General features: G+C 31.2%; 1 protein-coding gene across 50 annotated transcripts; it reads left to right on the top strand.

Annotated features, from left to right (window-relative positions):
* Positions 1–28: 28 nt before the first annotated feature.
* Positions 29–27973, top strand: LOC113510572 (serine-rich adhesin for platelets-like). 50 transcript variants are annotated; one of them, XM_052894831.1, is made up of 39 exons: positions 36–560; positions 5125–5177; positions 9942–9983; positions 11191–11215; positions 12206–12252; positions 12814–12855; positions 13410–13430; positions 14806–14856; positions 15513–15560; positions 16127–16177; positions 16349–16384; positions 16483–16530; positions 17469–17519; positions 17607–17660; positions 17756–17809; positions 17905–17958; positions 18054–18107; positions 18203–18256; positions 18352–18405; positions 18501–18554; positions 19083–19136; positions 19228–19281; positions 19377–19430; positions 19519–19572; positions 19810–19863; positions 19952–20005; positions 20101–20154; positions 20250–20303; positions 20399–20452; positions 20542–20577; positions 21022–21057; positions 21305–21358; positions 21451–21486; positions 21734–21787; positions 21880–21915; positions 22148–22201; positions 22292–22327; positions 23348–23493; positions 25608–27973. In XM_052894831.1, the coding sequence occupies exons 1-39, from the start codon at positions 525–527 to the stop codon at positions 25652–25654; spliced, it is 1950 nt and encodes a 649-aa protein (XP_052750791.1). In that variant the 5' UTR covers positions 36–524; the 3' UTR covers positions 25655–27973. The 50 variants fall into 50 exon arrangements, with proteins under 50 accessions (XP_052750827.1, XP_052750805.1, XP_052750836.1 ...); XM_052894845.1 differs by lacking the exon at positions 20399–20452 and having other exon boundaries at positions 30–560; XM_052894832.1 differs by lacking the exon at positions 21880–21915 and having other exon boundaries at positions 32–560.

The following is a 27973-nucleotide window of genomic DNA, read 5'->3' as shown; positions in this document are numbered from 1 at the left end:
CCTTATCAGTTCGTTGCAGTTTGGGATACGTTCGTTACCAGCCAGCCAGTGCGAAAATTATCAACTTCCAAATATAAATTTTTAAATTCAATTTAAACAATCGTTATCATTGGCAATGTTAAAATAAACCGTCATAATTTCAATCCAGTTAAAATAGTATTTTAACATATATTTTTTTTATAAAATTTATAAAAAAAAAATATAGTTTGAAAAATATTGATATAGGTACAAAAAAATTCCATATTTTTTCTTCTAAAACAATTACTTTATTAGATAGCATAGTAAAATTTCAAAATTCTCATCCGTTCACTCTAATTTGGCGGTAATTATTTTTAATTACCTATGTAAAACTAATGACCTTTATTTATCGCGCATAATGTGCTGAGTGTAGTAAAGAGGAAAAGGGGAACACAGTGATCCTGAGCTATATTTGTTCGCATACCAGTTGTTTAAATTGAACCAACCTATAGGTTATTTGTGGCCAACATTTTAATTAATAACGCCGTGACGGGTACATATCTAAAATGCGGCTCGTTGCGTTCACAATCACATTTTTAATGGTAAGTCCTAATATATTATTGTTTTTTTTTTCTAAATTAATATTTTTTTTTTAGTAAACCCTATTGTGTGTATATTTTTATATATTGTTATCATGGTAGGCTTTTTAAATAAATTCCTCCATTTCCCGTGGTTGTAAGAGGCGAATAAGGGAATTTAATGCTCCTTAAACAATATAAACTAAAGTCTAACTCTGTGTTACTAACCCATTTGCCAAGTGTGGCAACTACTAGTAAAATACCAGAGAGAGACTTTGTACAAAAGTTGTTTGCTTGGGTACCTCTGTCCCATTCGTGTTTCAACCGTGAAGCAGTTGTGTTTTGCATGACTGTGTTTCGGTTTGAAGGGAGGGATATCGCGTGAATTTACAGGGTGCAGAGGAATAACACCTGAGTCCTTAGGATTGACAATATCATGGGCGAAACAGTATACTCTATTATGTCCATGGTACTGCTCATGTCTATAAGCGACGCGACGTTTACCACTTTCCATCAGGTGAGCTATATAGCTTGTTTGCCATTTTAAATTGTATAAAAAACTTAAACTGTGGCTGCCAAATGGTTTCTCCATATCGATATTCAGTCCTAACATTAACTTTTTTTTATATTTGCCTATTTTTCAGTTATACATATTCAGCAATATATATGTGTTTGTATATAGGCATTGTTTGCCACTTTCCATCAGGCGAGCCGTCTGCTTGTTTACCATTCTATGTTACATAAGAAAAAAGCATAACCCTAATTTTGAATCTTCTTACAAAGGTTATTTCTCCTGTTATATATTATTATTATTATTTAAAAATAAACTTCTAAAGAACAAAATTATTTTTGTTAAATTTTATTATTTAAAAATAAACTTCTAAAGAACAAAATTATTTTTATTAAATTTTATTATTTAAAAATAAACTTCTAAAGAACAAAATTATTTTTATTAAATTAAATTAGCAACTGAAATTACGTCAATGCTTGAAAACAAAGCCATATGCAGGAAAATGTAGTGTTCATTTCGTTGTATTTTATCAGTTAATTGTTACTTTATATAATTTATAAAAATAATTATATTTTGCGTCATATCGTCATCATATCAGCCTTTAACTGTCCACTGCTGAACACAAGCCTGTCCCTTGGGGGGTTTTGCCAGTAGTTGCCACGTTTGGCAGGCGAATTGGCAACCGCAGTCAGCCTTTAGAGATGTTTTAAGAGGGACGCTGCTGCCCATCCCTTGCCTTGCCTGCTTTGGTCCTTAGTCGGCTATTACGACATCCACGGGAAAGGAAGGGGTGGCCTATTCTATACCAGGGCCACACAGCTATTTGCGTCATATGTAGAATGATTTTTATCAGCATTTTAAAGGAAAGTTTCATGAGCAAAACTGAATTTCATTTCAAAGAAGTATTGGTCAAAAGCAATATAAAGTTTGAGCATTTTATACAATTATATAGCAACACATGAGTGGTATCACGGGCGACACAGTGTACTCTGTTATGTTCATAGTACCATTCACGTTTATAGGAGACGGTTAGCACTTTCCATCAGGTGGGCTGTTAGCTCGTTCGCCATTCTAATTTGCGTAAAAAAAAACTGCAGAACGGAGATCGTCATAAAATGTAACATACAGACTTACAATAAAGTCCACAATGAACAATGCGTTTCCCACGAAATGCGTTGGATGTGTTGATAAATTGAATGCGGTTTCCGTTTTCTTTTTTATTCATAACGTTACTATAAAAATAACATAACATACGCAACGATTGAAGTCGGATGGTTTATAAAACATAATATATATGTATATGTATATATATATATATATATATATATATATACATATATACATAAACAATACATGTAATAAGTAAGTGTATAGTATTATTATGTATTACTAGTTAAATGGTGAGATTTCAACCTTTTCTTGAAGGAAATAGTGGAAGGACTATCCTGTATGTCAGCAGGTAGCCTGTTCCATAGTTGCTCAGCGCGAAATGAGAAGGGATTTCTAAAAAAATGTATTCTACAAGTAGGGAGTTCTAATATTTTGGACTGGAGCAGGCAAGCATGCTTGTTGGTTGTTATTAATGTTGGTGACTACTAAAATTATACAACATTAATGTTATTTATATATATATATATATATATATATATATATATATATATATATATATATATATATATATATATATAGTTAGTATATATATCTCTATTCAAGTAGTACAGAAGATTGATGAATGTGGAAGAAGCGAAAGAGGTTTGTTTGAATCGAAGCATTTGGCGTTCTATTGTTTCTGCCTACCCTAATGGGAGACAGGCGTGACAGATATGTATGTATGTATATATGTAATTAATTAATATATTACATTTTTATGTATACAATTTTAAGTCCATTAAACAGATGCTAAAAAGTTCGGTCACATGGCCTTTATTAAGTTAAATGTCTGTTTAAAGCAAATCAATATTTCATTTAATTTTAATTCTATCTCACTCGCGTTTAATGGTACAATTAGTGCATTGTATGTGTTGATTTATTAATCATGTACCTACTCGCAATTCTGGTTTAATATTATCAGCTTCCAGGCTACGGATGTGTGATTAGCGATTGTTGTTTGTTATAAAAAAAATATTAGTACATTATTATGACGACCTCCGTGACGCAGTGATCGGCACCTTGGTTTGTGTAAGTCAGAGTCCCGGGTTCGATTCCCGGTTGGACCAACGCAGGAAAAGAACTCTTCCAAATTTTGGGCTTTGCTCTGGGTGTCTTGTACTGTGCCCTTAGTTCGTTGCCATGTTTTCGTATGATAGGGTTATCTAGCTTGAGGATCAGGCGGTTGGTGTGATCATTTGGAACTTATTATATTACTAAATATATTCCGTGGCTTTGCTCGCGTGTATCAATGATTAAAGTAACCTATTTGCTAAGCTATGATGTAATCTACCCGTGTATAAAATGTAATTCAAATCCGTTCAGTAATTTTTGCGTGAAAAACTAATAAATGCTCAGCTGTCCGCTAACGAAATGCTTTCTTACTGTACTGGGTTGACTGGAAGAGATCTCTGTCAGAGATAAGTCCACCCTTGCTCACAACATTTATAAATACATTATTTTATATGTAACTTACAAGTGCAATAAAGAATATACTATTAAATTAAGCAGTAGTAATTGAATACCGATCTTTTATCTATATATTGCATTCCTCTGGACATTTAATGGCAAAAAAAAGGTCATCAGCCATTTCAATTATTTCCATAGCACCAATATCGGTCGGATATTTATTTTCGAACATGTTAAAAGTTTATTTTCCAACTTTATTTTTTAAATTTTTTTTATACAACTTACAATGGCAAACAAGCTGACGGTCCACCTGATGGAAAGTGGTAACCGTCGTCTATAGACATGAGCAGTACCATGGACATAACAGAGTATACTGTTTTGCCCATGATACCCCTCATGCGTTGCCATTCCTGAGGATTCAGGTGTTATTCCTCTGTACCCTGTAAATTCACGCCATAAAAAAAGGGTGGGACCCTTTAAACGGAAACGCAGCTATGTAAACACAACTGCTTTACGGTTGAAACACGAATGGGACAGAGGTACCCAAACAATCGACTTTTGTACAAAGTCAATTACAGATTTTTTAACATATTCCTCATCGGACGAATATATAGATATTGTAGCTACAATATATATATATATATATATATATATATATATATATATATATATATATATATATATATATTTATTTATTTATTTATTTATTTACACTTTATTGCACCAAGTAAAAAGAGAAATAACAAATACAGTAAATATTAATGAGAAGTGATACAAAAGGCGGCCTTATCGCTAAGCAATCTCTTCCAGACAACCTTTGGGTAGAGGACATTGAGAAAAAGACAAAGAGTAGGTGGCGCACTATTATATAAATATTATCATATACAAACATATATAGATACATACATACATATATACACATACATATATAATATATACACAATTAAATATATACATAACATACATACATACATACACATACATATATAATATATACACAATTAAATATATACATAACATACACATACTTAACAGCACACATACAACAGAAAAAAAAATGACGAAGGAAAACGAAGAGAGAACACAGGAAAATAGTACTAAAGTGAGAGGTAGTAAGATTTAACAGAGGTTTTGAAGCTAGTAAGAGTTTGAGCGCACCGAATAGAGGTAGGCAGTGAGTTCCATAGACGAACTGCCTGAACAGTAAAGGATTTAGAATAAAAGGAAGAAGAATGAGTGGGAAATTTAAGTCGGAGGTTATTGACACTGCGTAAAGTATGATCATTAGCCTCACTGAGAAACAAGAATCGGTCTTTTAGATAATCAGGAGCAGCAGGATTAAAAAGGATTGTGTAAAGAAGAGACAGGATATATATATATATATATACATATATATATATATATATATATGTGTGTATATATATATTGCTATATATTATCCACCCTCTAATAAACTTTCTTCCATCCATTTTTACAAAACTTTCGCTTTTATAATATTAATAGGATTGTTATAAATTTCAGATAGCAGAAGGATACGCGGATAGCTCGGGCTGTCTTTTGGAATTAGAAGGGTCGTAAGTACATTTTTTTAATTTATAACCCATAGTTAAAATTGGTCAACCCGGCAAACATTATTTTGCGTTCACCGTCATTTACGGAATAACTACATGGGAGAGATAAAAGAAACACTAGGTGTCATGTCGTATAGGGAGGTCAAGGATATGGCCTGGGATAGAGCTGGCTGGAAGAAGATGCATGAATTAGTTGCACCAACAAGAGGAAACTCTTAAATGTTTTTTTTTTTTTTTATTATTGGGATAGAACTGTTCTATATCTCAGGTTAAAAACACTTATAAAATTTTATTAAAAGCGGTGAATGGTTTCTAAATTTAGTTTTAAGGAACGTTCTAACACGGGATTACTAGTGTCTTCTCCACTTGTTGAAGCCTGTCGAATCATGTAAATGGGATGGTAATTCCACCTGCTTTATTGATTTTAGCGTTGGCATAGGGCCAGTGCGTGTTGCCAGTGATGACTTAGGGAACCTTAACACGGTCCTACATGCTTGTCCGTATGCAAAATCTTTAAATTACTTAGCTGGCTATGGAGAGGACTATGCTCGGAGTCTCCTTGCGTGATATAATCCGAAACGAGGATATCCGCAAAAGAACCAAAGTAACCAACATAGTTCGAAGGATAAGCAAGCTGAAGTGACAACGGTCTCGTCACATAGCTCGAAAAACCGACAAACAATGGGAAAGAAAGGTTCTTGGGTTTTTTTTTTATAAAACTTAGAATGACAAACAAGCTGACGGCCCACCTGATGGAAAGTGGTAACCGTCGCCTATAGACATGAGCAGTACCATGGATATAACAGAGTATACTGGGTGGCGACTGCGTAAGGTTTTTTTTTAATGGGTGATAATGGAATGGTAACCTCGCCTGTGCTATCAGGATACGCTGGCGGAGCACCAGTGAAGGATGATAGGTGAGGATGAAGCAGGTCAGTTGGTCCATCGTGACGAACTCAACATGAATTGTTCACGATGGTTTCCAGGGGGAACCACGTGAAAGTCGACCTAATAGGGCATATTGCTAGCAATGGGGCTGTTAAACTCCATTGCTAACAATCCCTTTCCAGTACAGTTAAATGCAGTTGTGAGACGACTTCCTACTAGATGGAGTGACGACCTGAAATGCATTGCAGGGAGTTAGTGGATGCAGGTGGCTCAGGACTGTTCTTCATGGTAGTCTATGAGGAAGGCTTATGTCCAGTAGTGGACGGATAATGGCTAAAATGATGATATATAGTTATAGTATACATAAATCGCCGTGTGGTTCCGGCATAGAATGGGCCACCTCTTGCTTTCCCGTTGGTGACGTAAGAGGCGACTAAAGGAACTGAATGGTCGAGGGATCGGTAACAGCGTCTCTCTAAAAACATCATCAACGTCTAACTGTGGTTGCCAACACGCCTGTCAAGAGTGGCAACTACTGGTAAAACCCTCAAAGGAGGAGGACTATGTTCAGCAGTGGACAGTTAACGGCTGATGTGATGATAATGTTGATGATACAGAGATAGAAAATAATGAAATCAATAAAAACAGGCTCATGATTATAAAATGTACATTATATATATTGAGTGGGGCCATCCCATCCATCCAACCGGTGACCATCAGAAGACGAGGCAGTGTATTAAATCACTGAATCACTAAGTTTTTTTTAATGAAAGTTAGAATGGCATACAAGCTGACGGCCCACCTGATGAAAAGTGGTCACCGTCGCCTATAGACATGAGCAGTACCATGGACATAACAGAGTATATTGTCGCACATGATACCCCCCACGCGTTACCATTCCTGAGGACTTAGGTGTTATTTCTCTGTACTCTGTAAATTCACTGCCATATCTCATCCTTCAAACCGTATAGCACAGCCATGCAAATATAATTGCTTCACGATAGAAACACGAATGGGACAGAGGTGCCCAAGCAAATGACTTTTGTACAAAGTCTCTTACTGGCAGAAGTAATTTATCTTTGCTACTATAATTTCAATACACGGTGAATTTAACAGGTTGGTTTAGATGACTTCATCCTTAAGTTTTTGTCTACATCCTTTCAAATACTGTAATGTTTAAAAATAGTTAAAATTAACTGACGTATTTGCTAACCACAATGTTATTTATGTATTTGTAATTACTCCTATATATGTAGCGTAGGTACTTAAGGAAACACTAAATTTCCTTGTAAACAAAACATGTATTTGTATCGATGACGGTTCATTTGTGTATTTCAACGATGCAAATCAATATAAATGCAAATTGGATTTAACCAAAACCACAGGGCACTTTTAATATAAACCTTTCTAGGGTCGATACCAAAAATGTCATTTTGCTATTTCTAAAATCGGAGAATTTAAATTATCAAATTTAAAAGACAGAGTAATGTAAACTATATATTACCACCTTACCATAGGATATCATCTTACCAGAGGGAGAATTTGTACAAAAGTCGATTGCTTGGGTACCTCTGTCCTATTCGTGTTTTTACCGTGAAGCAGTTGTGTTTGCGTGGCTGTGTTTCGGTTTGAAGGGTGGGATATGGCGTGAATTTACTGGGTACAGAGGAATAACACCTGAGTCCTCAGGAATGGCAACGCATGGGGGGCATCATGGGCGAAACAGTACACTTTGTTATGTTCATGGTACTGCTCATGTGTATAGGCGACGGTTACCACTTTCCATCAGGTAGGCTGTCAGTTTGTTTGCCATTCTAAGTTGTATAAAAAGAAAGAAGAAAAGACAGCTTTTGGTTACTGAGGGCATATCATGAAATGAAATTCCGAATTTTCGGGCTCAATTTCGTGTTTTTGTTCGTACCTAAATCGACCCAGTAAATGGAGCTTAACGTTTCATTCATCATAAATCCTATCCTAATAGTGCAGAGGAACGATATTTTAATATTTTTAATAATTTTAAACGGCATGTATTATGTAATTTTAACATCAAATTTCTATTTCGTTTGTCCCCGAAATTTCGGAAAATATTTCATGGTAGGCCCTCTGAAGTGGCAACATCGCAATTATATGTCAATTATAAAAAACAATCTACAGTTTTTCAATGTTTCTGAGAGATTATTTAAGAAAGTTTATTAGTTCTCTGCTAGAGAAGTAAAATGTTATATTAGGCATAGGTAACATAGACACTGATCCGATATCTATATGATGGATTCCACTGGTCATTGATGGTGGAAAAAGGTCATCAGCCATTTCGATATCGCCCATATTGGTCGGATATCTATTTTCAAATATGCTAAAAGTCTATTATCCAATATTATTTTTTAGATAACACATATTTTTAACACGTTACTGGAACTGTGTATAGATATTGCAACTATAATATATATATATATATATATATATATATATATATATATATATATATATATATATATATATATATATATATATATATTGTTAAATATTCTCATTGCCATACTTTAGAATATAGATTATAGATAGACCTCGGTATGAATATGGTATGAACGCCTTTAAACATATTTCCATTTTTAATCGCCTTTTAAAAAAGGAAAGCGTTCGATTCGGTTATTTTTTTATGTTTGTGTATCTCAAGACGTCATTTTGAAACCGATTTGGGATATTCTTTTTTATTTGAAAGGATATACTTTCAGATTGGTCCTATAGAAATGTCATCAAATATCATGTTTGTAATCATGCTTAATTAAGTTTTGTTTTGTAGAGGAAAATCTATGGGTTTTAACTTGTTTAGGGTGTATCGCTCTTAAGTATATATTTTAGAATGCTGTTAAATTAAAAATTTAACAGCGTACAATGTTAGGTACGTCACGATGACGTCTGATAAATAAATGATATAGGACGTCATTATTTAGTCATTTTAAGGTCACGACCTAAAAACGACTAAAGGCGCACGTCTTTCGTTGCCGTCACCGTTACACATACATGTATGAGTATTAAAAAAGTAAAATAATAAAAATTAATACTTAATCTATGTCTTGTATTAATGTATGATAATGGAATGGTAACCCTGCTTGCGCTATCGGTATACGCTGGCGGGGCACCAGTGATTGGTGAGGGGAATTGGTGAGGATAAAAAAGCAGGTCAGTTAGGCTATCGTGACGAATTCAGCGATAAATTGATCACGATGCTTTCCAGAAGGAACCGCGTGGAGGTCGACCTGATAGAGTATATTGATAGACCTCCCCATTACTAACAATCCCTTTCTCCTATGTTCTGTACTTTAGTCCTTATTCTTTTGTTATTTTTTTTATGTGTGATAATGGAACGGTAATCCCTGCGCTATCGGTATACGCTTGTAAGACACCAATAATGGGTGATAGATGCAGATGAAACCAGGTCGGTTAGTCTATGGTATCTTGATGAATTCAGCAACAATTAAACCCGATGGTTTTCTGGGGAAATCGCGTGGAGGTCAATTTGTCAGGGTATATTGCTAGCAGTGGGAACTGACATTTTTTTATACCACTGAGGTGGCAAACAAGCATACGGCCCACCTGATGGTAAGTGGTTACTGTAGCCTATGAACGCCTGCAATACCAGAGGCATTACGCGCGCGTTGCCGACCCTGAAGAAACCTCTTTACCCCCCCTTTTGAAGAACCCCATGCTGTAGTCATCATCATGTGACATCCCTATTATTAACAATTCCTTTACATGTGAAGTTGTCGATTTTTTTATTTTTTTAATGGTGTTTTGATGAAGCTAGCTGTTATTTTACGAAACAAAAACTGTTCGTTTTATTAATAAAATAAGCAATTATATGTTTTTTTTTTATTACAGTTACGCGAATTTCAACATCGGCCAAATGTGTAAAAATTTGGGGTAAGTGCATACTGACATATATACAGTTTTTTTTTATTAATTATTAATAAGGTTCTTATTACAGAAATCAAGATATTAAAATCACTTATTTATATAGGACAATTTTTTAGCTTGTTTTTATTTTTATTATTACTGTAATTTATTACTTTATTGAATACTAGGTAATTTTAATATAATATAATAATAATATTTGTGTTATTCCTACATACATATCGTCACGCCTGTCTCCCATTGGGGTAAACAGAAACAATAGAATGCCAAATGCTTCGATTCAAATAGATCTATCCCGCTATATTATGCTTTTAGATTATATAGATAGAGCATCGAGTCTTAAAAATGGGTCAACGTTATGTCAGCTAATTGTCAAATTACCAGATTAGTTTTTTTTTTATCAGTGTTCTATATACTTACGCACATAATGTATCTTGACGTATCTATATTTAATTATTTAATACATAGAATGAGTTTTTGCGCTTTATTTATACAACTTATTCACCTGTAGATATGAACAGTACCGTGGACCTAACGGAATGCACTGTGTTGCTTGTGATACCTTTCATGTGTTGCCATTCCTGAGGACTAAGGTGTTATGACTCTATACTGTATATTTATTTTTAATTAATTTACAGGCCACAGAGGAATAACACCTGAGTCCTCAAGAATGGCAACGCATGGTGAGATATCATGGGCGAAATAGTATTTTTTGTTATGTCCATGGTACTCCTCATGTCTATAGGCGACGGTTACCACTTTCCATCAGGTGGGCCGTCAGCTTGTTTGCCATTCTAAGTACACAGCCATGCAAACATTATCGTTTCACGGCAGTAACATGAATGGAACAGAATTATTCAAGTATATAACTTTTGTACAAAGTCTCCCTAAAAAAATATTATTTCTATGATCTTTGTTAACCATCTATAGAAAACGGGTAGCAATTTTGCACGCACCTATGTTTTAATTTTATTGTTAAAGCTTTCGTAAGCACACATTATATTTTAATGTAATACCTATTGGTCTAACTTATGGGTTATTAGAAAGCTCGACTAGTTTAAGGATCAATTCATGATTCTTAGCCTCTCACGAATAAGGATCACGAATTGATCCCGAAACTAGTCAGGCTTTCTCGATTTATTTACACGTAATTTCATACGGTAGTTATTGAAATATGTATTAATTGGTTATTAATCATTACGTATTTATTTTTCAGATATGACGAACCGTCTGCGCCGCTGGTAAGAAGTTAATTCTCTCTCATTCATACTGTCTCACGTAGTTCTCTCTCTTTTTTTCTTATTGGTCTTATTTTTTTTTAAAGTTATTTTAAGCGCGACAGGTGTTCTTAATAATTGCCACATGAATTGGTAAATCTCGGTCGGACCAATTTAGGAAATGAAGTTTTGAAAATTATCAAATCGGTTTTGGTTCGCTTGTTCTAGATATATACTATAATAATAAATTATAATAAATATATTATGATAATAAAACACTATTAGCGGTGCGCGAATCCGATTGATTTTTATCCGAATAATTAGTAATTAATAATTTCATTATTCGACTACTGAATTAGTAATATACTAATTTTCGTATTCGAATGATTTTATTAATTAGTAAAAACTTATTCTATTTCATGTACTACTAGTACTAACCCGTAGTGTAGCCTTTGCCTGTCATACACTACTAGTACAATAGGTATATACAAAAACGATTTAAGCTGATGACAAAAAAAAACCAACTCTATCCAACTACATTCCTTTACAATATACATATAAAAAAACAGCAAAAAATCTACATTCCTTCCCAATATACATGTAATTAGTAGTCGAATGACATTAGTAGTTGGATGAAATTAGTAATGGAATGTTTGAAAATCCTTCGAAAAATCCAAATGATTTACTCAATCGAATAATTAGTAAAGTCACGCATCGCTACACTATATTCTAGCTGTACACAAGTAGGCCCGGTGAGAGGAATAAAAAAGGATATAAAACGTATGTATACAGTATATAATTATGTAATTGGACTGTATATAGCACAGGTCACAAAAATTTGCATTTTAACATACCAGAAAGAAGTGGAACAAAACTATATTGCGTATTAAATTTAGCACAACGACATCTAGTAACAAAGAATGAAATCAATTAGTAATTAGTAAGTAAAACCTAGATACTTGCATTAGGACTATTATAAAACTGTATGTAATGCTGTATTTTCATTAATTTCAGTTACATGGGAAACAATTTGTAGAGATAGAAACCAGGAACATCCCCAAGTATGTATATAATATGTACGCCTAATTTATATTTTTACTTTATTTTAACCTACTGCTGATTGATACCTGCTGCTGATTTTCACCACCGTACAACCCGCCACAAACTAAAGTTTCATCCCAATCATCTGGACGAGTGGCGGTCTTCCATCGTGCGTTTTTCAAGGCACTTTCTTATTCCACGCACAACCATTCTTTGGAATCAACATCCAGCAGCAGTATTTCTGAACCGATACGACAACACAACCTTCAAGAAAAGAGTATATTCCTTTTTAAAAGGCCGGCAGCACACCTACAATGCCGCTGGTGTTGTGGGTGATCATGGGCGGCGGTAGTCACTTACCATTTGGTGAGCGCATGCTCGTTTGGCCCCCGTGTTGTAAAAAAAAAACCTAGTAATCCATTATTAAGCCAATATATAATGTCAATTTATAAATATATATAAACGATAATCATTAACCACTGTGTAGTAATTTTTAATTTTCAATTTGATTCTTCTTATATGAAATTGCAATTTTATAAATTCCACTAGAAGTCTTTACCGAAAATAACTTTTTTTTTCAGTCACATGTTTATGGGTGTCGATTTGATCTGCCACTATTTAGGGTAAGTCCCTATTATATATATATTATATTTTATATAAATAGCAATATTAAATATAAAAATAATATAAGTATAATTATATAAAATTAAGATATGATAACTAACCCGATACCGTGTGGTCCCGGCATAGAATAGGCCACCTCTTCCTTTCCTGTGGATGTCGTAAAAGGCGACTTACTAGTCGCTGTACTCAGCGAGAGATGGCCAGCAGCGTCCCTCTTAAAATATCAAAGTCTAACAGCGGTTGCCAATCCGTTTGCCAAGCATGGCAATAAAAACTAATGGCAAATCCCCCCTTATGGGGGAGGCCTATGTTCAGCAGTGGACAGTAAATGGCTGATATGATGTTGATTTTTCTTTGAAACTCAATTTTTATTTGAAAAAAGCAACAGCTGTGTTTCTTGCCCGTTCTCAGTTGAAATCGTACTCCGAATTGAGCGGTGGATTCATAAAAAAATGATTGTTCAAAAATGCTTATTTATTATTATTAAGTTTACTTGAATAAAAAATATTTAATAATTTTTTTTTGTAATATGACAATGCATGTTCATTTCCAGATTTACGAAAAAAACAGCAAGGTTAGTATATCTGTACTATTTTATACTATCTACTATTATTTTATATTAATGATTTAATACTTACAACTCGTAATAGTGACTGCTTGTTTATTACCTCTTAGCGTGTTAATCAATCACTATAAAATATCGTACATTCTATAATATAAGAACATAGGCTTTTTTGTATTCCGGTCATTGGACACATCTAATTTTGCAAAGGAAGTCATGAGTAAAAAATTTGTGTTAAAATTAATTGCCAATTTATTTTAAGTTTTGTTTGTTTGTTACCTTTAAACGTCTTATCGGCTCAACTAATAATCATGGTATTTGGTATACCTGTACTATATAGGCTGGACCCATGCCCACCTACCAGATAAAAGTGGTAACCATCGTCTAAACGTGTGAAGCGTCATACATATCACAGAAAAAAAAAATAACGTGTCTGTGGTGTACTCCGTACCCTATAATTTCACTGCGCTATCCTAGCCTTCAAATCAAAACAGTTCTCTTGAAAAGATTGCTCTCAGCAATAAGACCGCCTTACAATTGTAACGTTATATTTGTTGTCTTGCTTATTTCCTATATTGTATAATGCAAATAAAGTATACTCATTCATTCATTCATTTATTAAGCAAGTACGACTGTCTTACTAAAAATACGGGTGGGACAGAGTCACACAGATGACTTTTATACAAAGTTTCCCATTAGTAAGTCTAAGAGTACATTTAACATACATATAAAAATAAGTACAAATTACTTTAAGGTTATTATTAAAAAATCAACATATTTTATTACAGACCTCTAATGATAGAAATGACAAATAAAACAACAACAACACCATTAGCGTATGATATTTTTTTCTATAAAATTTATAACGGCAAATAAACTGACTGTTGCATGTAGAACAGTATCATGAACATCACAAAAAATATATGATTATAGCATTATGCCTTTGTATGTTGAAATTTCACTGCCATATCACGACTTTAAAGGAATACAGTTATATAAGCACACTTAATTCACGATAGAAATACGAGTGGGATACTGTTTCTCATGCAGATAACTTCCGTACAAAGTTTCAAACATTGTATATTTTTTAATATTATTTCAAACGGTAAACAAACAAATAACCAGTTGTATAATAGTATAAATAATAACGTAAAATTATTATTATAGGTGGTGGAGCAATAAAGAGTAAATAAATAAATAAAGTTAAATGTCTTGGTATTGAGTAATTACCAATGCTATTCTTGAAACCTAAATGCAATAATGCGATTAAAACTCCTTTAACATTTTTAGTGTATCTATATCTCAGAAAAGAAATGTAATTGATAAAGTTATATGATATATTTTTATAAAAAAGAAAATAGTCTATCTCTTTTTGTTAATATTGCAGGTTACCACCGCCAACAATGTCCACTGAATCCGTATCAACTGCACTATTAACGTAAGTATCTGAATAAAAATATTGAAGCATAAATTAATATTAATTTTTTCCTTATTGTTCCATTAAATTTAGCAAAGTTTATTGAGACTGATAAACACATCAGCATTTATAACACATATATATAAATAAACAAAGTATATTATAAGGCTATAATTAAGAAATAAACATGTTTTATTGCAGACTTTTGACAAAGGAAATAGTAGTTGAAATATCAACTATAACTTATTAGAAAATTTGAAATTCTGTGTTATAATTTATATAATCTATGTAATTTATTACAGAAATCTAAAAAAGAAAGTAACAAATAAAACATCAACAACATCGTTAATGTAAATAACACATTTTGTAACAAGATATGAGTAGCACCTTGAATAATACAGTAAAAATTATAATATGACTATAGTGTTATGCCTTCATTCGCTATAATTTTATTGACATATCCCTTCATTGCCATATACCTCCAAACTGAAATATAGTCATGCAAGTGCAGCTGCTTCACGGTTGAAATACGAATAAAACAGTGACTACTCCTCATGCAGTCGATTTTTGTACATAGTTTCCCTTTAGTAAATCTATTAGTATATTTAACATACATAGAAAATAAGCAAGAACTACTTTAAGGTTTTAATAATAAAACAAAAACATATTTTTTACAGACCTATAACGAAAAAAATTACAAATAAAACATCAACAACACCATTAGTGTGAGTACGATATTTTTTTTCTCTAATATTTAGAATGGCAAATAATCAGACTGTCGCCTGTAGAACAGCATCATGAACATCACAGAAAAAAATATAATATGATTATGGCGTTATGTCCCTGTATGCTACAATTTCAATACCATATCATAACCTCCAAATCACCATTATATACATATGTAAGCACAGTTATTTTACGATGGAAATATAACTGGGATAGTGTTTCTCATGCAGATGACTTTCGTATCAATTTTTAAACATTCCGTTTTAAATACAAATTAATAACCAGTTTGTTCCATAATAGCATGAATAAAAACATAGAATAGTTATTTTTATAAATTATTTTTTAAGTGGTGCAATAAAGAGTAAATAAATAAATAAAAAAAAATCTTGGTGTTGAGTAGTTTTACTAATGCTGTCCTTCAAATCTAAATGCAGTCATGCGATTAAAACTTCTTTAAGATTTTTAATGTATCTATCTATATCTCAGCAAATAAATGTGCTTGATAAAGGAATATGATATTTTTATACACAAAGTAAAATTGTATATCTCTTTATTAATATTGCAGACCACCACCGCTAGTAACGACCACAGAGTCCGTATCAACTGCAACATTAACGTAAGTATTAGAATAAAATTGTTGAAAGTACTGTATAGCACTGCACAACAAAAATGTTATTAAATATTTTTTAATTGTCCCATCAAATTTATTAAAATTTATTGGGTAAATAAATGCATTATTATTTATAGTGTACATATATAATTAAGAAATAAACATATTTTATTGCAGAAGATCAACAGAAAAAATATCAACTATAACATCGACGTGAGTATAACTTTGCAATATTTAAAATGAAATAAGCGTATTAAGAGAAACCTGAAATTTAATGTTGTAATTTATAAAATTCATATAATTCATTACAGAACAATAATGAAAGAAATAACAAATAAAACATCAACAACACCATTAGTGTGAGTATCATAAATCTAATTTAGTGATAGAAACTATCAATTGGCTTCTTCGGTTCTTTATCATGTAATAATATAAATTAAATAAAACTTAAAAAAATACTTATATACACGGTAGAATAAAACTATTAGCAATATGTAAAACTAAGAACTTTGTTATAGAATATATTAGAAGTTTTGTAAAAGAAATATTTTGAATTTTTAATACTAACAAAAAAGATGGACGCGCCGAAATAACAAAAAAGACTAATAGTCTCAAGACTTTTGTAACATTTTTCGATACCTTATTTTTAATTATTACTTTAGACAAAATGTTCAGTTACTCTGATGGGATTCTCCCTTCGAAGGATTTCACTCTGTATATTTCGATTTCATAAAAAGTAACTGTTGAAAAGAGTAATATATAATATAGAATAAAGTTATATTCCAATCTTGAGGAATTTTAAATTTTAAAATTTGACGGAATAAAAAATATAAACTGATAAAATGGAATGAATGAAATGTAATGTTATAATATTTGAAATGTATAATAGTATTTATTGATAAAGACATAATATTTATTAAGCAAAACGATCTACTACTATACTACTAACACTAGACATCGGGGGGAAAGGGATTGTTAGTAATGGAGACTGAGAATCCCATTGCTAGCAATATACCCAACCAGGTACTACTTCCTCGTGGTTCTCCCTGGAAACTATCATGGTTAATTCCTGATGAATTCATCATGATGGGCTAACTGGCCTGTTTTCATTCTCATCTATTACCCTTCACTGGTGCTCCGCCAGCGTATCCCGTTAGCGCAGGCGGGGATACCATATCATTTTTACTCATCAAAAAAAAAATTACTAGATATCTGGTGTTTGGTCTGATATTAGTAGTTTAATGATTTTTAATATGTTTAATGTGACACAAATTTATCCCGAATTATATCATTGCAGAGTATTACTGGTAAGAACAACTGATGAATCTTCGTCAACCACAACATCACCGTAAGTATAATAAGAGTGTTATGTAACTGGTAGTAAATCACTAAGTAAGAATTATCTAAATATAATGCACTGTCCACGTTGTTGCAGAAAATTACTAAGACCAGCAACAACCAATGAATCTTCATCAACGACAATGTCAACGTGAGTATAATAAGAATAATACGTTAATAAAATGGTAGTAAATTACTAAACAATATATATTATTGAAATATAATGTACTGTTTACGTTGTTACAGAAAATTATTAAGACTAACAACAACCAATGAAACTTCATCAACCACAACATCACCGTAAGTATAATAAGAGTAATACGTTAATAAATTGGTGGAAAATTGATAAGTAAGAAATATTATTCAAATTTAATGTACTGTTTACGTTGTTGCAGAAAATTATTAAGACCAACAACAACTAATGAATCTTCATCAACCACAACATCACCGTAAGTATAATAAGAGTAATACGTTAATAAATTGGTGCTAAATTGCTAAGTAAAAAATATTATTAAAATTTAATGTACTGTCTACATTGTTGCAGAAAATTATTAAGACTAACAACAACCAATGAATCTTCATCAACCACAACATCACCGTAAGTATAATAAGAATAATACGTTAATAAATTGGTGGAAAATTGATAAGTAAGAAATATTATTCAAATTTAATGTACTGTTTACGTTGTTGCAGAAAATTATTAAGACCAACAACAACTAATGAATCTTCATCAACCACAACATCACCGTAAGTATAATAAGAGTAATACGTTAATAAATTGGTGCTAAATTGCTAAGTAAAAAATATTATTGAAATTTAATGTACTGTCTACATTGTTGCAGAAAATTATTAAGACTAACAATAACTAATGAATCTTCATCAACCACAACATCACCGTGAGTATAATAAGAGTAATATGTTGATAAATTGGTGGTAAATCAATAAATAAGATATGTTATTGAAATGTAATGTATTGTTTACGTTGTTGCAGAAAATTATTAAGACCAACAACAACCAATGAATCTTCATCAACCACAACATCACCGTGAGTATAATGAGAACGTTATGCTAATAAGTCTGTTTTATACAACTTAGAATGGCAAACAAGCTAACGGCTCACCTGATGGGAAGTGGTAACCGTCGCCTATAGACATGAACAGTACCATGGAAATAACAGAGTACAGAATACATACTGTTTGCTCATAATACTACCCATGCATTGCCATTCCTGAAGACTCAGGTGTTATTCCTCTGTACTCTGTAAATTCACTGGCGTATCCTATCCTTCAAATTGAAACACAACCATGCAAATACAACTGATTCACGGTTGAATCACGAATGGGACAGAGGTACCCAAGTAAACGACTTTTGTACAAAGTCTCCCTCTGGTAAAAAGTCTGTGGTATACTCTGTCGTGCCGTGTGGTTCCAGCATAGAATAGGTCACCCCTTCCTTTCCCGTGGGTATTGCAAGAGGCAACTAAGGGAGGGCGAAGGATATGTAGCAGTGTCCCTCTTCCATCTTCAAAACCTAACTGCGGTTACCAATCTGCCAAATGTCTACGTTGTTGCAGAAAATTACTAGGACCAACGACAACCATAGAATCTTCATCAACTACAATATCATCGTGAGTAAAATAAGAGTGTTATGTTACTTGGTTGTAAATTACTAAATAAGATATGGTACTGAAATATAATGCACTGTTTACGTTGTTGCAGAATATTACTAAGATCAACAACAACCAATGAATCTTCATCAACCACAGTATCACCGTGAGTATAATAAGAGCAATACGTTAATAAAATGGTGGTAAATTGCTAAATAAGGTATGTTAGTTAAATGTAATTTACTGTTTACGTTGTTGTAGAAAATTACTAAGACCAACAACGATTAATGATTCTTCATCAACCACAATATCATCGTGAGTAATAAAAGTGATAATTTAATAAATTGATAGTAAATGACTAAATATGTTACTGAAATATAATGTACTGTTTATGTTGTTGCAGAATATTACTAAGACCAACAACGATTAATGATTCTTCATCAACCACAACATCACCGTGAGTATAATAAGAGTAATACGTTAATAAATTGATAATAAATTACTAAATAAGATATGTTATTTAAATGTAATTTACTGTTTACGTTGTTGTAAAAAATTACTAAGACCAACAATGATTTTTCATCAACCACAATATCATCGTGAGTATAATAAGAAAGATATGTTAATAAATTAGTGGTAAATTACTAAGACAGATATATTATTGAAATGTAATGTACTGTTTATGTTGTTACAGGAAATTACTAAGACCAACACCAACCAATGATTCTTCATCAACCACAATATCATCGTGAGTAATAAAAGTGATAATTTAATAAATTGGTAGTAAATGACTAAATATGTTACTGAAATATAATATACTGTTTACGTTGTTGCAGAATATTACTAAGACCAACAACGATTAATGATTCTTCATCAACCACAATATCATCGTGAGTATAATAAGAGTGATAAGTTAATAAATTGGTAGCAAATGACTAAATAAGATATGTTACTGAAATATAATGTATTGTTTACGTTGTTGCAGAATATTACTAAGATCAACAACAACCAATGAATCTTCATCAACCACAGTATCACCGTGAGTATAATAAGAGTGATAAGTTAATAAATTGGTAGTAAATGACTAAATAAGATATGTTACTGAAATATAATGCACTGTTTACGTTGTTGCAGAATATTACTAAGATCAACAACAACCAATGAATCTTCATCAACCACAGTATCACCGTGAGTATAATAAGAGTAATACGTTAATAAATTGGTGGTAAAATGCTAAGTAAGAAATATTATTGAAATTTAATGTACTGTCTACATTGTTGCAGAAAATTAATAAGACCAACAACAACCAATAAATCTTCGACAACCACAGTATCATCGTGAGTATAATTAAAATATATAATTATAAATATGGATAAAATACATATATAATTGAAATGTAATGTACTATCTATGTATGTTATTTCAGAATATTATCAAGAACACCAACGGCTACGATATCACCGTAAGTATAATAAGATTACTAGTTTAATTAATCTATGATTAACTATTAAATTAGATATATTATTGAAATGTAGTATACTGTCGTAAGTGTCTGTCTGATTATATAAATAAAATGTACCATATAAATGTAACCGCTTTAACAATTAAAAATAAATTATATTTTTTCATTCCATTATTATTAATAAATAAATGAAAAAAATGTATATAATAAATATAAATTTAATGAACTATCGATAAATTACTATATAATATACTTATATGATATAATGCTAATAACAGTGAGTAATGTGCTTACTATTGATCTATTTATGTTGAGATAGCGACTTTTGGCAATTTTTTTACTTCCGTAGTTATGATTGTTATAATTCTTATGTGAAATTGTTTTGTGGTCAATAAATGCTTTCTGTTATATTATAAATATAATGTATTTTTTATGTTATTTCAGAATATTTTCAAGAACACCGACTACCACGTTAACACCGTAAGTATAATAAGATTGTTATATTAATGAACATTTGTTATTGTTAATTGTAATTTTAAAATATTTAAAATCAGTAAATATTTTAAATTTACAATTGTAACTTCATGCGACGCGATTGTGAGTGAAATAGTACCTACAAAGATTAAAAGTAAAAAGAAAAATAATAATAAATTAATAATAAAGTATTTTACTATAAAAATATATGATTGAAATATACTCACGTTTTGGTTATTTCACGTTGTTGCAGAAAATTACTAAGACCAACAACAACCAATGAATCTTCATCAACTACAATGTCCTCGTGAGTATAAATAAAATATACAATTATAAATAAAATGTATAAAATACATATATGATTGAAATGTAATGTACTATCTATGTATGTTATTTCAGAATATTTTCAAGAACACCGACTACCACGTTAACACCGTAAGTATAATAAGATTGTTATATTAATGAACATTTGTTATTGTTAATTGTAATTTTAAAATATTTAAAATCAGTAAATATTTTAAATTTACAATTGTAACTTCATGCGACGCGATTGTGAGTGAAATAGTACCTACAAAGATTAAAAGTAAAAAGAAAAATAATAATAAATTAATAATAAAGTATTTTACTATAAAAATATATGATTGAAATATACTCACGTTTTGGTTATTTCACGTTGTTGCAGAAAATTACTAAGACCAACAACAACCAATGAATCTTCATCAACTACAATGTCCTCGTGAGTATAAATAAAATATACAATTATAAATAAAATGTATAAAATACATATATGATTGAAATGTAATGTACTATCTATGTATGTTATTTCAGAATATTATCAAGAACACCGACTACCACGTTAACACCGTAAGTATAATAAGATTGTTATATTAATGAACATTTGTTATTGTTAATTGTAATTTTAAAATATTTAAAATCAGTAAATATTTTAAATTTACAATTGTAACTTTACGCGACGCGATTGTGAGTAAAATAGTACCTACAAAGATTCAAAATCAAAAGAAATTAATAATAATGTAATTTACTATAAAAATATATGATTGAAATGTACTCTTGTTGTTGTTACACGTTGTTGCAGAAAATTAATAAGACCAACAACAACCAATGAATCTTCATCAACCACAATATCAACGTGAGTATAATTAAAATATATAATTTATAAATATGTATAAAGTACATATATGATTGAAATGTAATGTACTATCTATGTATGTTATTTCAGAATATTATCAAGAACACCGACTACCACGTTAACACCGTAAGTATAATAAGATTACTAGTTTAATCAATTGATGATTAATTATTAAACAAGATATATTATTGAAATGTATACTAAGTATCTGTCTGATTATATAAATAAAATATACCATATAAATATAGCCGTTTTAACAATTACAAATATATGTATCACTAGGTTTTGGTCAATTTTGAAAAAAATATGTAAGATCATCAGGAGAGCTGTTTATATATATATATATATATATATATATATATATATATATATATATATATATATATATATATATATATTTGTATATATATTTAGTGATATCGTAATGTTTTACAAGTACATCATTTATTTTAAGTAAATGTTTATAAGTGCCACTGTTCTAAATAAGATAATATATGTATGTATTATTAAATGCGTAAAAACACGCAACCGCAAGCACAAATTTGTTATTATAAATATATATTTTAATAAATAATTTAATTTTTAAAATGTTATACGAATTAAGCGCGTTCATAACTTAGCGTTCTATTGTTTCTGCCAACCCTAATGGGAGAGAGGCGTGACGGATATGTATGTATATATGTATGTTAATAGCGTTGATAACTTTTCCTTAACTAAATGAGACAACGTCGTAATTATCTGTCAATTTAAAAAAAAACAATTTAACATTTTTTAATATTTCTGATTGATCTTTAATATATCCTTTTTGAAGAACCCAATACTGCAGTCTCTAGGGAAAACATCTGCAGAAAGTTCATTTCACAACCTGAGTGTTTGCGGAAGAAAAATCTTTTGAGATCACATTGTACATGACCATTTAAGTTCTAGCGTTGGAAAATGGATCCCCCCTGTCAATGGCGAGATATGCAATGATAAAAGGTGGCTGTGGGTATCATTTAAAATTGATTATTTAAAAAGTTCTGAGACGGTGACAAATTATTACTGAAAATTGGCATACGTACATATGTATATTTTTTTATACAACTTAGAACGACAAACATGCTAACAGCCCACTGTATTATACATCTAATTATATACTGATTTCAGGTCAAAATCACCGTCAGTATCAGCAAAGAAGATGGCGATTAGTAATGAGAAGCAATTATTGCTCATACTTTTTTCATCGTTGTTTGCGGCCCTTTGCGTTATATGGGTCAGCAAATTCCTATACTCGAACTACAGAAGAAGTTATGGTAATTGATTTATTTAAATATTTTTTTTTATTATTTTGCCATATTGATAGATAGATATCTATCTATCTATCAAAATGGCAAATTAAACCTTTATTACCAGTATTAAGAAAATAAAAACTTAAAACAAAAAAAAACAATTAATGTTGTTGGTAACAGGAGCCGCCTCAGCTGTTGCTACATATGTACATCTCCAGCAAGATGTACCTATATAGCGCTAATTTTCAGGCGGCCCTTTAATTCCTTTACCTTTAGTACGCGTGCGAGTCGCCAATATCTATTTCTCGGATGGGAGACTCAACACGCTTAACAACAAATACATAATACATTACAACAAATACATAAAAGATTACAACAAATACATAAAATAATTTGACAATTAAATTTTGGTGATACACAATTTATTTGAAAAATTATATTTATTATACGTGTGTAATTTTAGGGATTGACAATATATTATACATTTATATATTTTATTTATATACTGGTCCAATAACAAATATGTTAAAAGGCTGTTTTTACCAAAAAAAATTGGATAACAGACTTTTAACACATACCAAAATAAACATCCGACTCATATGGGCGATAGTTAAATAGGTATGATCTTTTTTCGGCCATCAATGTTCAGAAAAACCCAATACATAGATACCGGCTCGGTATCTATATTACCCATGCCTATGTAATCGTATATATTTATTTGTTTATCAGTATTGCATTTGTATGTATGTATATACAATATTTATATGCCCATCCAAAGGTTACCTGGAAGAGATCGCTTTTAGCGATAAAGTCGTCCATTGTTTTGTCATTGTGATTATTTCTTGTAATATTTATAATGATTTTACTATTGTAATCTTTTGGAGGAAACAATAATAATCTATCTATTTATTGAGCCACCAGAGGAAGACTTTGTTGAAAAGTCGTTTGCTTGGGTACCTCTGTCCCATTCGTGGTTCAACCGTGAAGCAGTTGTGTTTGCATGGCTGTGTTTCTGTTAGAAGAATGGGATATGGCGTGAATTTACAGGATACAGAGGAATAACATTTGAGTCCTCAGGAATGGCAACGCATGGGGGGTATCATGGGCGAAACAGTATACTCTGTTATGTCCATGGTACTGCTCATGTCTATAGGCGACGGTTACCACTTTCCATCAGGTGGGCCGTCAGCTTATTTGCCATTCTAAGTTATATATATATATAAAAAAAATTAAAGATGACTGTTTACATATATATCTACACATATATTTATTTATAAAACATAGTTGCTCCCCGTTGTATGTACACTTATATCTTTTAAACTACGCAACGGATTTCAATGCGGTTTTCCTCAGTACGTAGAGTGGTTAAAGAGGAAGATTTATACGTACAATTTATTTGCTTTGTGTTAATTTATTGAAATATGACGATAATTGTTCAAAATGTACTAGAGAGAGACTTTGTACAGTTGTACTTCGTTTGCTTGGGTACCTCTGTCCCATTCGTGTTTAAACCGTGAAGCAGTTGTGTTTGCATGGCTATGTGGCGTGAATTTACAGGGTACAGAGGAATAACACCTGAGTCCTCAGGAATGGCAACGCATGGGGATATCAAAAGGCGAAGCGGTATACTCTGTTATGCTCATGCCGATAGGCGGCGGTTATCACTTTACATCAGGTGGGCCGTCAGCTTGTTTGCCATTATAAGTTGTATAAAAAAATAGGTTGAAAGAAATCAAGTCGACTGAGAGGTTTCATCGATAACACTGCCTAATCCGTTTGAGATATAACATGTATGGTGGGATTATTTCTATTTTATGAGTTTACAAAAAAAAAAAAGACAACACCAAAGGAGGAATATATATATATATATATATATATATATATATATATATATATATATATATATATATATATATATATATATATATATATATATATATATATATATATATATATATATATATATATATATATCAGGTGAGACGTAGGCTCGTTTGTCCCCATGTTATAAAAAAATTCAGAACCGGTTTTTAAACTTAAGTTTACCTGATTGTGGTATGCCTCATTCATATGTACCGATAAGGACTCTTTTTAGTTTTTAATATATATATATTTTAACACATTCTTTTTATTCACAGTGTTGCCAGAGAATCGTAATATCGAGATGAGTTCCAGCAATGCGTAGCATAAAATATTTAAAATGAATTAGTGAAGAGGACAAGAGGAGAGCATTATTCAGTCTGACATCGTCACCACCGTTACCAGCCATTCGCTATGTTTTTTTTTCTTTTGAAAAAACGAAACCAGCTGGTTAATTTCATCGCCGTACAATCCGCCACAATCTAAAGTTACATCTGAACCATCTGGATGAGTGGCGATTCTCCACCGCGCGTTTCTGTAGATATTTTGTTTTACTTAAATATTTTACAATGTATGAAACTAACTCCCAGGAGTAGTATTTTTTTTATATATAACTTAGAATGGCAAACAAGCTGACGGCCCACCAGATGGAAATTGGTAACCGTCGCCTATAAACATGAGCAGTACCATGGACATAACAGAGTATACTGTTTCGCCCATGATACCCCCATTCGTTGCTATTCCTGAGAACTCAAGTGTTATTCCTCTGTACCCAATAAATTCACGCCACATCCCATCCTTAAAACCGAAACACAGCCATGCAAACACAACTGCTTCATGGTTGAAACACGATTGAGACAGTGGTACCCAAGCAAACAACTTTTGTACAAATTGAAATTTTGGATAATTTCTACTTAAAAGGACGGCAATACACCTGCAATTTCTCTGATGTTGCGGCGGTAATCACTTACTGTCAGGTGAGCCGCATGCAGAGGAAAGAGAGAGACTTTGTATAAAAGTCGATTGCCAAGCAACCCTGAAGCAGTTGTGTTTCGGTTTGAAGAGGAATAACACCTGAGTCCTCAAGAATAGCAACGCATGAGTGGTATCATGGGCGAAACAGTATACTCTGTTATGTCCACGGTACTGTTCATGTCTATAGGCGACGGTTACCACTTTCCATCAGATGGGCCGTTGGTTTGTTAGCTGTTCTAAGTTGCATAAAAAATGTTTGTTAATTTTACCTGATTGGTATATGTGGTATAACTCACACAAGAATATAAAATAAGAATATTTTTTTTTTTATTTTTTAATAAAAAATTAAAAAATTAGTAATTAAAAGTAAAATTGTGAACATAAAAATAGGTAAAATTCATGTTGTTAGCTGTACGAGAAACTAAATAGATAACGGTGGCAAGAAGGGACAGATTAAAAAAAAAAGCTTCTTGTAATAAATACATACATTATATGTACAGATAGTGATGCCATACAGATGTTTCCTTAAAAACATGTCAACTTTTTGTGTACGTGAACAGGGTTACCATAATAAATATTTACTATATGGGAAAAGTTATATTGTGAGGTAAAGTTGAGAAAATAAAAAAAGATACAAACCTATTACGAACACATTAGAAAGAATAAAAGAAACGGATCGTAATAACTCATCATTATTTTTATTGATTACTTTGATTTATATCCAAATATGAACATATAATGGTTTTTTTTTAAATAATTGAAAATGGCTGTCACTATAATTTATAATGTGTATTAATATATAAACTATATATTTATATAATACATATCAGAAGATATAGTGCATAATTCTAATTAAAAAATGTACTTGGCTTGGGATATTTTTAATTTAATTACTTGCAACACCGAAGAAATGACGCGGTTTGTCTTGATTTAAAAAATATATATAAATATCAATTTAGCTGGCTAAATGTTGAAACGTTTTTGACACTTCATGCTCTATCTATATTATATAAGCTAGTATATTAAAGTTATTTATAAGTAATTTTAATACAAGACAATTTACAACGATTTATTGTATGAAAAATGTCTATATTTTTAACTGCTTTTTGCATGAACCCTAAGAAGATATAAGGAGATTACCTTGTATTGTATTTTTACTATTGTATTTTATTTGAATTTTCTAATTTGTAATTGTGTAATTCTTTTTTTGCTGCAATAAAGAGCATGATATATGTATATATCATGTACTCACTTTTTCATGTAGAGATTTTTTTACCAAAATTTTTAACGTTTTCGTTCGATTTTTAGATGTCCTAGTAATTACAAATAAACAAGAAAAGTTGTAGCCAAATTGATGCAGCTGTTTTGAATTGATGTGTTTACAAACATTTGATAATTAAGTTTTATTTACATAGATTAATAAAATAGATTATTTTTATACTTCATTAAATTACACTTTTAAATTACAAAATAGTAAAAAGAATATTGTAATAATTTTGGAATTTACAAGGCTAAGTTACATAAATGTATGTAAATAATAGAAATAAAATGTTACAGTAAAATGAATTGTAATTTTTGTAATTTAAATCTATGTTTTTGTATGTAAAACTGGCACGGTAAAAATACATATTGTCATAAAACAATAAAATAGAAATATTTTTTTATTACA

The sequence above is a fragment of the Galleria mellonella genome, unplaced genomic scaffold (genome assembly GCF_026898425.1).
Source record: "Galleria mellonella isolate WM207_F2 unplaced genomic scaffold, CSIRO_AGI_GalMel_v1 utg2411, whole genome shotgun sequence".
Taxonomy (NCBI): Eukaryota; Metazoa; Arthropoda; class Insecta; order Lepidoptera; family Pyralidae; genus Galleria; species Galleria mellonella.
Note: the sequence above shows the minus strand (reverse complement) of the source record. Positions and strands in the feature narration are given on the sequence as shown.